This window comes from Lingula anatina, chromosome 2, assembly GCF_051362555.1.
Source record: "Lingula anatina isolate TDL-2025a chromosome 2, LinAna3.0, whole genome shotgun sequence".
In the NCBI taxonomy this organism is placed as follows: Eukaryota; Metazoa; Brachiopoda; class Lingulata; order Lingulida; family Lingulidae; genus Lingula; species Lingula anatina.
The window spans coordinates 25,173,795-25,191,194 of record NC_141768.1 but is presented as its reverse complement, the minus strand read 5'-3'; the positions used below and the strand labels follow the sequence as shown (position 1 = coordinate 25,191,194).

At 33.1% G+C, this 17,400-nt stretch overlaps 1 protein-coding gene across 1 annotated transcript in view; it reads right to left on the bottom strand.

The window, feature by feature from the left end:
• LOC147763494 (uncharacterized) overlaps positions 1-17,400 on the bottom strand; it is a 31,765-nt gene that overhangs the window by 84 nt on the left and 14,281 nt on the right. The window contains exons 4-5 of the mRNA XM_087003195.1: positions 2,294-2,368; positions 135-778 (exon numbers count right to left, since the gene is read on the bottom strand). Coding sequence (XP_086859321.1) covers positions 135-778; positions 2,294-2,368 — 719 coding nt within the window. The remainder of the gene's footprint in view (positions 1-134; positions 779-2,293; positions 2,369-17,400) is intronic.

Here is a 17,400-nt window from a genome sequence, read left to right as displayed (position 1 = left end):
GAGAGTGAACCATCAGTTATGGAGGAACCATTTGAGGCCACATAATCAATAATTTGTATTCCAGGTCCATTATAAGTATAAGGGTGTTCCTCAACATCAATTCTTATTCTTGTATTTCTAATGACCAGCAAAACCTTGCATTCAAATTCCTGGGAGCCTTGCAAGGCTGTCACTACGAGCTCATATATCTGCACGGCACATCCAAAGGAACAGACAGAAGTACTAACAGGAATAGTATCAGTTGTGTACAATTCCCCTTCTGATGTCACTCCTAGGAAACTCTGTGCAGAGTTGTTTCCAGACAAGTGAAATCCTGTCACAGCAGGGGGGCTACCATCTGCATCCATTACAGTGAATCTAAATATGGAAGTTCCAACCTCTGTATCAGAGGATACTACAATCCAGTGTATTGGAATGTTCACATCAGACAACCCTGTGGTAAGGTTTTTGCCATATGTTGTAGATTTGCTGTAATATTGAAACATCACAGGGTACTCATCAACATCTTCTACAATCACTGTTATCTCCATTGTTGCATAAAAAGAGGAACAATCACTGTAATAAACCTCATTAAAGCTGTCATTTACACTGCTGTTGATCATATGAGCTTGAATCAATATCATGTGTGTTCTCTGGACTTCATAATCAAGAGGTCTGATTAATGTAATGGCCTGGTTTTCTGTGAGATTAAAAGTCCCATTGCCATCCATTAATAAGGTGAATTCAAAGTCATGTGTTTCATCCGTATATCCACCAGTGAGTATAGGATTATATAGCTCTAAAAATAAACAGAAAGGATCTATTAGAAGAAACACTCTTAATTTGTTCTCATTTAACAAGATGACACAATTGATCCAATGTGTTCACATGAAGTTAAAATCTAATAGGCCAGCTAAAGGTGAACAAAGGTATGAATTATTTATTTCAGTATCCTCTGTATATGGCACCTAGGTGATTGAAGGAAAAGAGACTTTAATAGACAACCAAGCTGACAGATATACTGACACCAAACAACAAAAACAAAATTCAACATTTACAGAAAAGAAAAAAGGGAAAATAATTTGATCATGCTGACCTTCCAAAGGCTGAAAAAGAACTTGCATTTTCATAGCAAAAATCACTCAAACACTCAGAAAATCTGTAGTAAAGAAAAAATACCATTGAACAATTTTGGGGTAACTTTGCCAAAATACAAATAAAAAAACAACCCTTTTACCTTGAAAAAAAATCAATTATTTTTGTAAGATAAACCAATCATGCAGATTTTTGAAAAGAGCCTGTACTTCTACTAAAATAATGAAGTAAAAATATTAATATGAAGGAAAACAAAAAATCAGTTTTGCACTTAATTATAGGGATATTTACAAATAAATCCAATGTTTCATAAAAATATGCTAATCATGCTGAATTTTTAAAGGCCTGCCTTATTAGCATGCAAATCTCCACAGCAAATACAACTAAAAGAAAAAGATAATCTGGCATATTTTCATTGTTACAGGATACAAAAAATATTCAATAACTATTGTAAAATTAATTGCAATCATGTTGAATTTGAAAAAGAAATTTGCTTTTGTTTTTTCAAAATCCAAATACACTCAGTATTTAATGAAAACCAAAAACCCCAAAGTAATATCTACTAGTTTTAACAAAGACTTAAATGTCCACAAGGTGAAATATATTTAAAGAAATAAAAAAAAATTATGGAAAAATTAGTTCAAGCTGTTTTGAACTTGACAAGCATTCATTATGCTTACAGACTTAAGTGATGGAAATATATAGAGAGATATGACTGTGTTTGTCAAAAAACATATCATTGGCAAGATCTGTTAGGTTGTCTCCTTTTCTTCAAAATATAGACAGTTAAAATATTTTATGCATTTGCATTTGACAGTAAGGGTGTATTCCCAGAGGTTTAGATCGATCCAGAGATTAAGATTTAGATCGACCTAACTCCCTGGGGGTTCACGCTAAATTGCAGTCAGCCGAGCGTGCACCATAGTTAATTACCCCCTTACAGCTTTCAGTAGGCAGGACAGACACTTAAGCCGGTAAAGCTGACAGTAATCAAATGAGACTCCCCACAGGGATAGATCGATCTAAAAATCTATGGAAATGGGGTCTAATACAGTAAGACCTGACACTATAGAAATTACACACACACACACACACACACACACACACACACACACACACACATATAAGAACCAATGCAAAGTTTTGAATTTGACTTGCACTTGAAGCCTACAAGTAAATTTAAGGGTCACAAGTAAAGGTATTAATCATAGCTTCTCACCTGTACCCAGGCTTGTATTTTCAGGAACACTGAGATCAAGCTTCTCTGGGACAAACTTGAAAGGAGATTCTGGTACTGTAAATAAAATTCATTGCCAATTTGACATCGATTGATTCTATCAATACAGTCCTTAAAGATTCGTGTGTGATGTTATTTTTAAATTACTATCATGGTTTGATATTAGACAAAATGTAAGGTGATACAATATTTCAGCAAAATTCAGTTTAGTCAAAAGTCTAACATTGACTCTTTTTTATTTTCTTATCACTGTCAATGCCAATTTGTAATTGGCTGCAGAATTATGAAACATTTTGGAATAATCATATAGTTTAATTCATTATATTTCAACTGTAACATAAACTTTCATTTATTTGGTGCCATGCCATATCTGAAAAAAAAAAACAAAACATATAATACTTACTATGCATAGGCATTTTGATACTGTTACTGTACCCAGGGCCAAACCCTTCATTAGGCAAGTAACTATACAGGGAAAAATAATAGCATCTTCTGGGAAGCAATCCATCTATGATAACCCACTTCTCCTAGTAAATATTAAAAACACTATAAAACTAACAAAATAAAAAATTGCACTTTAAAAGAACCAAATAAAACTAGACTGCAACTGGCTAAAGCCAGTGGCGGAGGATTCCCCTGCAAAATAGGTGTGGAAATGCTCTTACAAGGTCATGTGAAGGCCATGGGTTAAATTTGACCCCGTATTCTGAAAGAGCATGTGCGAATTGGGGGAGGGGGGGGTTTCAACAAAACATCACTTTTAGCCCACTTCAATATTTCTCCATGAAATAGCAGAATGACCTTGAAAATGAGGGTCAAGGTCAAATTTGACATTTGATTTGGGGTGTTGGGTATATGTTTGGGGTAGTTTACTATAGCATGTTATCACAAAAAATCAGGATTTCATGGAGAAATTGACAAAGTCACTATTTCTGTGAAATTATTAATATTTAAAAATCTATATTAAAAAATCTAATCAGTCAATTGTCAATATTATTAGCGACTGCACTGGATAGATATCTAGGGCAACTTTTTACATCATCTTTGTGGCTCTGTGACATCTAGTTTACCCCCTGCCGAGTGTCAACCACCTGGAGCATATTTTGCAATAGGTTGACCTTGACCTGACCTACATTCCTAAAATTAAGTCACATAACCTAGAATCATTGTGTGACCTCACCTGTGAAAGGATTTGTCAAAATGTTGAAAATTCTAGGAGATATTGCATTTTGAAATTTGCAAAATTTTCACTTTAAAAGGCTCTGTGACCTTGAAAAATAGGTCAAGGTCAATGAAATTGGGTGGACCGGAATAACTTTTCATAGGCTATCAGTATAAATTTTTTCAGAATTTTAGAAAGAAATTTTTTGACAAAAAAATAATAATAAGAACTAGACTGCAACTGGCTGAAGCCAGTGGTGGAGGATTCCCCTGCAAAATAGGTGTGGAAATGCTCTTACAAGGTCATGTGAAGATCATGGGTTAAATTTGACCCCATATTCTGAAAGGGCATGTGCGAATTGGGGGTGGGGGGTCAACAAAACATCACTTTTAGCCCACTTCAATATTTCTCCATGAAATAGCAGAATGACCTTGAAAATGAGGGTCAAGGTCAAATTTGACATTTGATTTGGGGGTGTTGGGTATATGTTTGGGGTAGTTTACTATAGCATGTTATCACAAAAAATCAATATTTCATGGAGAAATTGACAAAGTCACTATTTCTGTGAAATTATTAATATTTAAAAATCTATATTAAAAAAACTAATCAGTCAATTGTCAATATTATTAGATACTGCACTGGATAGATATCTAGGGCAACTTTTTACATCATCCTTGTGGCTCTGTGACATCTGGTTCACCCCTGCCGAGTGTCAACCTCCTGGAGCATATTTTGCAATAGGTTAACCTTGACCTGACCTACTTTCCTAAAATTAGGTCACTCGATATTGAATTATTGTGTGACCTCACCTGTGAAAGGATTTGTCAAAATGTTGAAAATTCTAGGAGATATTGCATTTTGAAATTTGCAAAAATTTCACTTTAAAAGGCTCTGTGACCTTGAAAATTAGGTCAAGGTCAAAAAATTGGGTGGACCAGAATAACTTTTCATAGGCTATCAGTATGAATTTGTTCAGAATTTTAGAAAGAAATTTTTTGACAAAAAATAATAATAATAATAAGAAGAAGAAGAAGAATACCAAAAACAATAGTATTCCCCTATGGGGAATCCTAATAAGAAGAACTAGAGGATCAGAGAGGCGATACCGTATCGAATATTGTACCACCAGCTGGAGTAAGCGCGATTGTATACACCCCTACACACACAAAAAAGGGACACCACCACCAGTCTTGTGCTTGACAAGCTGTAAAAAATGGTATCAACAATAATTCTCAAAATATGCAAAAAAAAAAAAAAAAAAAAAAATATATATATATATATATATATATATATATATATATATATATATATATATATATATAAAAAACTAAAAATGGTACAATCGAAGTTCAGTTCATAGTAAGGTAGGTCAAAGGTCAATTTCAAGGTCACAGTAAATTTCCAGTATATGACTTCCTATTCAAGTTCAATAGTAACTGTGGACCTATCTCTGCCAGTTGAAAAGTAGGTCAAAGGTCAATTTTAAGGTCACAGTAAATTGCCTCTAATGACTTCATCTTCCAGTTCAATAGTAACTATGGACCTATCTCTGCCAGTTTTGGAGATAAAAGGGAACGAAAATTTGTAAAGTTCAATTCATGATAAAAAGTAGGTCAAAGGTCAATTTCAAGGTCACATTTAGATTGCCAGTATATGACTTTCTATTCAAATTCAATAGTAACTATGGGCGTATCTCTGCTAGTTTTGAAAATATAAGCATTAAAAAGTTTTATAAAAAAGCATATTTTTGCCAGTTTTGGAGATAAAAGGGAACTAAAATTTGCAAAGTTAAGTTCATGGTAAAAAGTAGGTCAAAGGTCAATTTAAAGGTCATAGTAAATTGCCTCTAATGACTTTCTATTCAAATTCAATAGTAACTATGGGCATATCTCTTCATATTCAAATTCTATAATAACTATGGACGTATCATTGCCAGTCTTGGAGATAAAAGGGAACCAAAATTTGCGAAGTTCAATTCATGATAAAAAGTAGGTCAAAGGTCAATTTCAAGGTCTCATTTAGATTGCCAGTATATGACTTCCTATTCTAGTTCAATAGTAAGTATGGACCTATCTCTGCTAGTTTTGGAGATAAAAGGGAACAAAATTTGCAAAGTTCAGTTCATAGTTAAAAGTAGGTCAAAGGTCAATTTTAAGGTCATAGTAAATTGCCTCTAATGACTTTCTATTCAAATTCAATAGTAACTATGGGCATATCTCTGCCAGTCTTGAAAATAAAAGCATTAAAAATTTGCAAAGTTCAGTTTATGGTGTAAAGTAAGTCAAAGGTCAATTTCAAAATCAGAGTAAGATTACAAGTATATGACTTCCTATTCAACTTTAATAGTAACTATGGACCTATCTCTGCCAGGTTTGGAGTTAAAAGGGAAAGAAATTAGCAAAGTTCAGTTCAGGGTGTAAAGTAGGTCAAGGGTCAATTTCAAGGTCAGAGTAAGATTACCAGTATATGACTTCCTATTCCACTTCAATAGTAACTATGGACCTATCTCTGCCAGTTTTGGAGAAAAAAGGGTACCAAAATTTGCAAAGTTCAATTCATGATAAAAAGTAGGTCAAAGGTCACTTTCAAGGTCACATTTAGATTGCCAGTATATGACTTCCTATTCAACTTCAATAGTAACTATGGACCTATCTCTGCCAGTTTTGGAGATATAAGGGACTAAATGTTATAATTTTGGAGTTAAATAATGTGCCATAAATTTCCTACAGAAAAAATTAATTAAAATAAAGAAAAGGTCATTTTGGTCAAAATTCTTGAAATGGGAGGTGCTCAGAAGTTCCAGATGTTCAAATTTGATGAAATAATGTCATTTTTGACCACAAGTTGTCTGCCTCGCCAAGCCTTATGTTTTATTTTCCCGGGGTTCAAAATTTATTATCCATTACCATACTGCACATTTTGCTTTCATCACCAATATGTACTTTTTGATACAGCGTAACTCGAAAACCGTATGGAATACATAAAAAACCTCCAGTGTTGGGCTTTACGTGCTCTACAAAATGCAAAAAAGAATGGGTCTCTAGCATTAACGGTTCCCGAATTAGAGACAGTTTTCAGTTTCAGTATCTTATGGCGGCTACTCCCGTGAAAATGAACCGATTGACCCCAAATTCACGGAGATGAAAGATGACCTGTAGGGTAACACTTTCCAATAATATTATTGGTTAAGTCTGTGTAGTGTCTGAATATCAGCGCAAATATATTTTTTTTCGTAAAAAAATTCATTTTTTTGAAAATTTTGGCCCGTTTGACCTTGAAATAAAGGTCAAAGGTGAAATCCAAGGGCATATTTGAAATCTACACATATGACTTTTGGAAAGCCGTCTATAGACATTTTTCCCATAATTCCTTCCGTAGGGTAGATATTTGGCATTTTATTTTGCCATTTTTGGACAAGGGTGCATTGCAATGAGTGCCACACCTAGACCCCAATACCCACAAAGCCCAAATTTTAAGTGGAACGAGTTGAGATTATAGGTGACCTAAATCCAAGAGATGGGTACAGAGGCCCTTACCGTCTAGGAGGAGAAGCGGTAACGGTAACATAGCGGCGGAACCGGAAGAACGATCTGGATGGGACTAAAACCATGTAACAATTACCCCCTAACATTTTTACTAGGCGTAACAGACATTTAAGCTGGTCAAATTGACAGCTATTTAGTGAGACTCCCCAGGGAGATAGATTGATTCAAATATCTGTGGGAATGGTCCCATAGAAACTATTGATTAAAACTCATGTTGACAAAAAAAGTTTTCTTCTCCAAGTTATGAATATTAATAAGCTTGAGAGACACGTGAAAAAATTGTGATGGGAATGGCTAAATGAGAGAAATTCAAGCGAGGGTTGATTACATGATTTAACAAGGCAGCAAAGCTGTCAAATGTACAGACAAAAAACAGGAAATAACTATGCACAAAATAGGCTACTGTCAATTCTGATGCAAAAGTACATTATGTTAAACTGCAAATTCAACATCAAATTTTAATTATGCTCAACAGGTAATACCAATGTAAGTAAAATGTGTAATAAGTTCACACTTTGAAAATGTATAACTTCCAGAAAAAGAAGCCAATTAGACTGCTTTTCCAACTCAGGCTGCATTTTAGTCCTGTATTTCTTTTTTGAAAGTTAGGCAATCATAAGTAACATGGTTTTCCTATAATGGTCCTCATGGCAGCAGTGCCCAAAATACATTTTTTTTCAAATTTTGATGCAATATTACATAATGTTTAACAGCATAATGACCATCAATTTTAATAATAAAATATTAGTATTATGGATATTCAGAAAATGTGACTAGCAAAGGTCGTCAGGCCCATGGAACTTCAAAGTCACAACTTGAAATTGCCAAAATGTAAACAAGACAGCACTGTTCTGAAATGTTTTTTTTCCATTTTTAACACTTTTTAACATAACACAAAATTAACAGTTTACCGCCGTTTTTATATGACCAACTAAGAAAATTGATGAGATGGGAAAAATATCAATAGAGCAGTGTTAAATGTCCAATTTCTTCCATTCTGAGATTCTGAACATAGTGAATGATTGAATCTGACAAACTGCAATGATATGAGTTTATTTCCATTTTTGAAACTTTATTACACAATACATGATAACAAGTTTACCATCATTTTTACAAAATCAACTAACAATGTTGAAAAGATGCAGGAAATGTCAAACAAAAACTTTTACGTATCTTATTATTTAATAATGAGACTGTTAACATGCCTAAGAATTGAATCTGAAGAAATGTGAAAAATATGCTGAAAAGTGAAAAAACAGCATAACTTCTACAATAATGGCCCGATCATGCTGATTTTTGAACTTGACCTGCGTTTTATGAATATTCATCAGCTCTGTAAATATAAAGCCAAAAAGTAAAACTGCCCTCCACTTATCAAGATTACAAGGAAAGTGCACGGCATCGGCATCGGCATCAGCATTGGCGACGACAGACGCAGGTGATGGCAATATGTACAGACACATCTGTGTCTGTACATAAAAATTTATAAGAACATGGCATTGTTTCTATGCCTTTGTCCGTTTTACTACTTCTGGCCATAAATAAAGTGCTCTACATAAGAAAATTTTACTTAGGGCTCATTCAGAACAGAACATCCAAGGATCAACTGATCCATGGATCAAATATGGTGAACCCACGCAAAAGATGAGCCAACAAAGCTGATGATAGTCTCCCTGCATGCACATGTGCCAATAAACGGAGTAAACGTGTACACTGGTAGTACTAATAAAGCTGTTTTCCTGATAATTGCACGCTTAATAAGTTTACCTGTATACTATATCTGGACAACACATGATAATTGCAATAATAATAATAAAGGTATTCATCCAGACAGCTATACGCTTCCACATCATATGCCCAAGCTTGCCCAGGAAATGTCTCATGCTCCCAAGATACGTTAGCTTGGCTCCAGCTTATGGCTACTGCAGTGGGGTTACCTGTAAACAATAAGATGTTATTGTAAGGGAAGCAACACAAGATGATTTATCTGGTGCAGCTGCCATCATGATAACTAGGCTCAAGCTCTAATTTCAAAAAGACCAGCAAATAAACTGTATCTTTAAGTTGAAAATTCGAATTATGTTATGTATCAACTTTTTATCACTTCAAAATATGAAATATGTTTGAGGATATTGTTACCCTGTGCCAAAAACTCCTCACTTGCTGCCTTACATTCTTTTGGATAACAGATATATCTTCAGTGTTCAGTGACTAAATTAATTAACATTTACACATGCCATTGTATTGGTGACTTCATAATTGTGATTTTGAGGTAAAAATGGAAAAATCAGTTTCTCAAATATTTCCTTTACCTGAGCACCCATGAACACAGTTTTATTTGGATGATTATAAAGGGTTAAAATATCTTGTCAGCAACCTTAAGTTTTATTATCATCAAAATGCATAAAAAGAGCTTTTTGTGAACATTTTGCAATAACAATAACAATAACAATCTCCTCAAAAAATAAGATTTTGGCATTTATATCTCCCCTTGCTAACACAACAGATACTGCCAGTTGTTTCTGTGTTTGGGCTTCAATCTCTTGTAGTATTTTGGTTTAAATATGTTATGTTATGTTATGTTATGTTATGTTATGTTATGTTATGTTATGTTATGTTCCCCTAATTACAAACTTTTATTAATCAAAGGCATTATTTTGTTTTTTAAATAATAAAAGCTGACCTAAGGCTTTTAAGAAAACCAGTGACATGTTTTTTTTTAAGTACTTAGTGGTTTCATTAAATTGGGATTGAGATGGTATTCGAGGGTGCTCAGGTTAAGTAATTTGAGAAATTCATTTTTCAATTTTTACCCCAAAATTGCAATTATGATGCTACCAGTAAGACTGCATTCCCACAGATTTTTAGATCAATCTATCCCCATGGGGAGTCTCACTAGATTGCAGTCAGGTTAGCCGGCTTAAATGTCTGTCCTGCCTACTAAAAGCTGTAAGGGGGTAATTAACTGCTCGGCTGACAGCAATTCAGCGTGAACCCCTAGGGAGTTAGACTGATCCAGATAGATTGATCTAAATCTATGGGAACACAGTCTTAGATGACATTAATTTTGTGTACATACATGTTCAGGAATTTAGTCAGTGAAACTTAAGATTTATCTGTTATTCAAAAAAGTATGTAAGCCAGTATACATAAAGTGTTTTTGGCTAACCCTAACAGTACCCATAAAATGAAACTGAATTATGAATTTTTATCCACTTTAAGGGAGATGAATATGTAAGGGTCCATTTCCTTATCCACTTAGGTAAATGTAAATACAAACAGAGTCAGGTAATAAAATAATACTGTCATATCAAAAAAAAAAAAAAAAAAAAAAAAAAAAAAAAAAAAAAAAAACATCAGTTTGAAGAATGATATAAATTTTTCTTCAGTCAACAGCTAATATTGAGATTTTACCTCCAATATTTCCAGTATTTTACCTCCAATATAGGATGAAATTCTTATCTGATTAACATCAGTTTAATTGTTCTAATCAAGCTGATAATGAAGCATCGGCATTTTGTGTTAAATTGTTTTTTTTTTCTTATTTTAAATCTCTCTCTCTCTCTCTCTCTCTCTCACCCAAATGGCAATCAATACCCTTTGAATGCCTATATAATCAAAACAGTAAGTACTACAATTTGATGTCAGGGAATAGGCAAAAATCCTTTGTTTTAACAAAAAATACATTGTTTTTTTTACTCTTCTCAATTGACAAAAATGCATGCTATAAAATTTAAATCATACAAGGCAGCAAAGCTGTCAAATGTACAGACAAAAAGCAGGGAATAACAAAATAGGCTACTGTCAATTCTGATGCAAAAGTACATTATGTTAAACTGCAAATTCAACATCAAATTTTAATTATGCTCAACAGGTAATACCAAATTTGTAAGTAAAATGTGTAACAAGCATAAGACTTCAGGCCCATGGGAGTTCAAGTTCACACTTTGAAAATGTATAACTTCCAGAAAAAGAAGCCAATTAGACTGCTTTTTCAATTCAGGCTGCATTTTAGTCCTGTATTTCTTTTTTGAACGTTTGGCAATCATAATTAACATGGTTTTCCCATAATGGTCATCATGGCAGCAGCACCCAAAATTGTGTATTCTTCTATTCTGATGCAATATTACATAATAGTTAACAGCATAATTACAGTCAAATTTTAATAATGAAATATACGTATCATGGATTTTCAGAAAATGTGACTAGCATGGGTCTTCAAGCCTGTGGAACTTCAAAGTCACACCTTGAAAATGCCAATATGTGAAAAAATTAAATTTTCACAAAAAAACTGTTTAACTGGCAGAAAGAACTACAGACTGCATTGCCTACTGAAGCTGTATTTTAGTCCCATGTTTCTTTCCTGTAAGTTTGAGAACAGTAAATGGTTTTTCTTAAATGGTCTTCATGGGAGCAGTGCCCAAAATAGTTTTTTTTAAATTTTGATGCAATATTACATAATGTTTAACAGCATAATGACCATCAATTTTAATAATAAAATATTAGTATAATGGATATTCAGAAAATGTGACTAGCAAAGGTCTTCAGGCCCATGGAATTTCAAAGTCACAACTTGAAAATGCCAAAACGTAAACAAGACAGCACTGTTCTGAAATGTTTTTTTTCCATTTTTAACAATTTTTTACATAAAACAAAATTAACAGTTTACTGCCATTTTTATACGATCAACTAAGAAAATTGATGAGATGGGAAAAATATCAATAGAGCAGTGTTAAATGTCCAATTTCTTCCATTCTGAGATTCTGAACATTGTGAATGATTGAATCTGACAAACTGCAATGATATGAGTTTATTTCCATTTTTGAAACTTTATTACACAATACATGATAACAAGTTTACCATCATTTTTACAAAATCAACTAACAATGTTGTAAAGATGCAGGAAATGTCAAACCAACACTTTTACGCATCTTATTAATTAAATAATGAAACTGTTAACATGCCTAAGAATTGAATCTGAGGAAATGTGAAAAACAGCATAACTTCAAAAATAATGGCCCGATTATGCCGATTTTTAACTCAACCTGCGTTTTAGCAGGATTGACCAATCCTGTGAGTTTAATGACAATTGGCCTATCTGTTTTTCTTATATTGTGCTAACAGTGTTGCATATAGGCTGAAAAGTGAAAAACAAGGCAGCAAAGCTGTCAAATGTACAGACAAAAAACAGAAAATAAAGATGCAAAAAAGGTCATTTTGTTAATTTTGATGCAATAATAAATAATGCTTATAATAGCACTATCAGTCAACACTGAATTTTATAATCATGCACAACAGGTAAAATGGTCAATAACATGAGCGGACCCAGAGATATTCTCTGACAGTATTCCAAAGTATCTATTTTGATCCATCCTCCATTTTGATGGTCTTCCAACAGAAGAAAAAATAGATACCAGGCAATATAAACTTAATAACCTGACTGTCTTCCGGAAGTCCCAGAAGATGGTCTCAATCTACCCTTTCAATAAGATTACAGTTTCAGGACCATGAGAGTTCAAATCCACATGATGTAAGTCTCAATATTTGAAAAATGATGACAGTGCATAAAATAATATTACATAAGTAATATAATGTTTAAAGACATAAAAAACAATACAACTGCTTATGTGGAAATACAGAAATGTCAGAGTCTCAGGCGGATGAGAGTTAAAAGTCACAAATGCAAGTGTTTGAGAAAAAATTATAAAGGAAAACATAACAAAACTAGAAAAGCACTCCGAGAGTGCAGACCTCTGCCAAGGTAGCAATTGTTGATTATTATTGATTTTTGTCCTCTTTGGCCCACTTCTGACAGTTCCTGAAAATTTCAGCAAAATCGGTCCATAACTTTTTGAGTTATGTTGATGACAAACAGGGGTGAAAATATAACCTCCTTGGCAGAGGTAAATATAATTCCAATGAAGCTGCTATTCAAACTTTTAATCTTTCAGTTTGATATATATATATAAAACTTATTTGCAATATTAAACAAAATTTACCTGCATAATTATCACTGCTTCCTTATTATTAATCTAGCAGAGAGCTTAACCTATGGGAGTTTACAGGGAAATATCAACAAGTGTGCTTTATGTAATCTCAAATCACAAGTGTGCTTTATGTAGCCTATCAATTAGGCAAATTACTTTATAACTGAAATTAGCGAAGTGATACCCAAGGGAAATTTATAGACTGACCCTCTCAAAGGTCTTTCAGGCCCATAAGTCACAACTTAAGAAGAGCACAAAACAATATTGCACAAAATAGGAGACTACCACTTCTGATGCAATAATACATTATGTTTAACTGCACAGTCAACATCAAATTTTAATTTTGCACAACAGGTAACACCGACAAAAGTAAAAGCATAAGGCTTCAGGCCCATCAGAGTTCAAGTTTATACTTAGAAAGTGCCAGAATGAGAAAAATGAAATTTCACACAAAATTGCATTAAATTCAATAATAAATGATAACCCAATTGACCTGGCTTTCTAATTTGAACTGCATGCCAATCCTAAAAATCATACTCTTAAGTTAAATATAATAATAAATAACACAGTTTTCTTTTCATAATGTTTGCAGTAGCAGTGCAAAAAGATTGTCAATTTTGATGTAACATTACATAACAAATTATAGAATAATTATCACCAATTTTTGATTATTGACTATAAATAGCATGAACATGTAGAAAATTTGATTACCATCCGGCTTCATGTCCATGGGAGCTCCGAGTCCCACAATGAATATGCCAAAAAGATAATGAATATTTCACTAAAATGTATAACTTCCAGAAAAAGAAGCCCATTAGACTGCTTTTCCAACTTGGGCTGCATTTTAGTCCTGTGTTTCTTTTTTGAAAGTTTGACAATCATAAGTAACACGGTTTTCCCATCATGGTCATCATGGCAGATGTGGATGATTGAATCTGACAAACTGCAATGATATGAGTTTATTTCCGTTTTGGACACTTGATTACACAATACATGATAACAAGTTTACCATCATTTTTACATAATCAACTAACAATGTTGTAAAGATGCAGGAAATATCAAACAAACACTTTTAGGCATCTTATTAGTTCAATAATGAGACTGTTAACATGCCTAAGAATTGAATCTGAGGAAATTTGAAAAAACAGTACAACTTCTAAAATAATGGCCCGATAACGCTGATTTTCAAACTCAACCTGCATTTTTGTAAGATTGACCACTCCTGTGAGTATAATGACAATTGGCTAAGCTGTTTTTCTTATATTGTGTTATTAATGTTGCATATATGTTGAAAAAAGTGAAAAAACAGCATAAAAAAATTAAAAGAAAATGTAAAATAAAACATAACAAAAAATACCAATAAAGCTGCTATTCAAACTTTTAATCTAGCTGTACAATTACTAACATGATATGAATAACCCTATTGAGTTTGAGAATAATAAGGCACTGTTATTCATCTTTAGCATTAATGTAAGCGTTACACAAAATTTTTTTTGTAAACTTATTTTCCATATTAAATAACATTTTCCTGCATAATAATCATCAATTCCTAATTATGTGACACAGTTAAGAAAGCTAAAGCGATGGGACTTTACAATGAAATCTCAATGTGTGTTTATGTAATCTCATTTAATACCCACTTGAAAATTAATTAAGCAAATTATTTTATAACCCTGAAATAACTTGAAAATCAATTAAGCAAATTATTTTATAACCCTGAATTAACTGCCTACTATCCATATACATTTATTGCACCAAATAGCACTGTACTGCATTGCTTTCAAAACAGAAAGCAATTACGATGGTTTTCCAACACAAGCTGCACTTCAGTCTTTTCAGTAAGGTTGATTATCATAAGTAGCATGGTTTTCCCTTAATCGCTATCCTGGCAGCAGTGTCCAAAATAGGGTTTTCTTTAACTTTCATGCAATATAACATAATACTTAACAGTATAATGACCATCAAATTTTTTATAAAAAAATAAAAGTATCATGGATATTCAGAAAATGTGATATGGAAAGGTCTCCAAGGACATGGAAGTTAGGGTCACACTTTCAAAATGCCAAAATGTTAACAAGAGATAACTGTACTGAAATGATTTTCTTTCCATTTTCAACACCTTTTTTACATAAAACCATCATCAATTAACTGTCATTTTTAAATGATCAACTAGGAAAATTGTTGACATAGGAAAAATATCAATAGAACAATTTATAATGTCCAATTAGCTCCATTTGGAGATTCTGAACATAGTGAATGATTGAATCTGACGAACTGCAATGATGAGTTCCTTTCCATTTTTGATACTTTATTACACAATGCAGGATAATAGGTTTACCGTCATTTTTATATAATCAATTAACAATATTGTTAAGAAGCAGAAAATGTTAAAACAACACTTTAACATATCCAATTAGTACCGTTATGTGACTGTTAACATGCTTAAGAATTAAATCTGAAGAAAAACCACTTATATACAAAAAGGCTAATAACTTCATCAAAACTTAACTGATCAAGCTTATTTTCAAACATGATCTGTATACTGATCAGATTGATCACTCCTGTGAGTTGCAAGACAAAAGGCTGATTGGTTTTCCTTAAAATGCGTTATCAGTGTTGCATATATGCTGAATAAAGGGAAAAAAAACAGCATTACTTTTGTAAAAATAGTCCAATCATGCCAATTTTCAAACTTGACCTGCGTATTATAAATATTCACCAGTTCTGTAAATTTCAATCCAAGGAAAGGAAAAACATTTTTACACTTATCATGTTATCGGTGTTATAAAAGTGCTGAAAAAATTGAAAAAAAAAAAAACAGGATAACTTCCATAAAAATTGCCCGATCTTGCTGATTTTCAAACTTGACCTGCGTTTTAGTAAGATTGACCACTCCTGTGAATATAATGCCAATTGGCCAATCCGTTTTTCTTATATTGTGTTATCAGTGTTGCATTTATATTGAAAAGTGAAAAAACAGCATAAATTCCCTAAAAATGGCCCAATCATGCTGATTTTCCAACTTGACCTGCGTATTAAGAATTTTCATCAGTTCTGTAAGTTTCAAGCCAAAAGGTAAAATGGTTTTCCACTTACTGTGTTATCGGTGCTGCATATATGCTGAAAAAATGAAAAAACAGCATAAATTCCCTAAAAATGGCCCAATCATGCCGATTTTCGAACTTGACCTGCATATTATGAATATTCATCAGTTCTGTAAGTTTCAAGTCAAAAGGTACAATGGTTTTCCACTTATCGTGTTATCGGTGCTGCATATATGTTGAAAAAAGTGAAAAAACAGCATAAATTCCCTAAGAGTGACCCGATCATGCTGATTTTCGAACTTGACCTGCGTATTATGAATATTCATCAGTTCTGCAAGTTTCAAATCAAAAGGCAAAATGGTTTTCCACTTATCGTGTTATCGGTAAAAGTGCACGGCGACGGCGACGGTGACGGCGACGACAGCGACGACGGCGACGACAGACGCAGATGATGGCTATATGTACAGACACATCTGTGTCTGTACATAAAAAAAGCATAACTACTAAAAAAAAGTGGCCCAATCATGCAGATTTTCTAACTTGACCTGCGTTTTAGTAAGATCAATTACTCCTGTGAGTTTCATGACAACAGGCCTATCGGTTTTTCTTGAAATGTGTTAACAGTGTTGCATATTTGCTAAAAAGTGAAAAAACAGCATAACTCCTACAATAATGGCCCGATCATGCTAATTTTAGAACTTGACCTGCGTTTTATGAATATTCATCAGCTCTGTAAATATAGAGTAAAACTGCTTTCCACTTATCATGTTTACAATGAAAGTGCACGGTGACAGCGATGACAGCGACGACATACGCAGGTGATAGCAATATGTACAGACACATCTTTATATATTTACTGTACTGTTTGAGAACAGTAAGTGACATGGTTTTTCTCAAATGGTCATCATGGGAGCAGTGCCCAAAATAGGTTTTATTCAAATTTTGATGCAATATTACATAATGTTTAACAGCATAATGACCATCAATATTAATAATAAAATATAAGTATAATGGATATTCAGAAAATGTGACTAGCAGAGGTCTTCAGGCCCATGGAAATTCAAAGTCACAACTTAAAAATGCCAAAACGTAAACAAAACAGCACTGTTCTGAAATGTTTTTTTTTTTCCTTTTTTAACAATTTTTTATATAAAACAAAATTAACAGTTTACTGCCATTTTTATGTGATCAACTAAGAAAATTGATGAGATGGGAAAAATATCAATAGAGCAGTGTTAAATGTCCAATTTCTTCCATTATGAGATTCTGAACATAGTGGATGATTGAATCTGACAAACTGCAATGATATGAGTTTATTTCCATTTTTGAAACTTTATTACACAATACACTA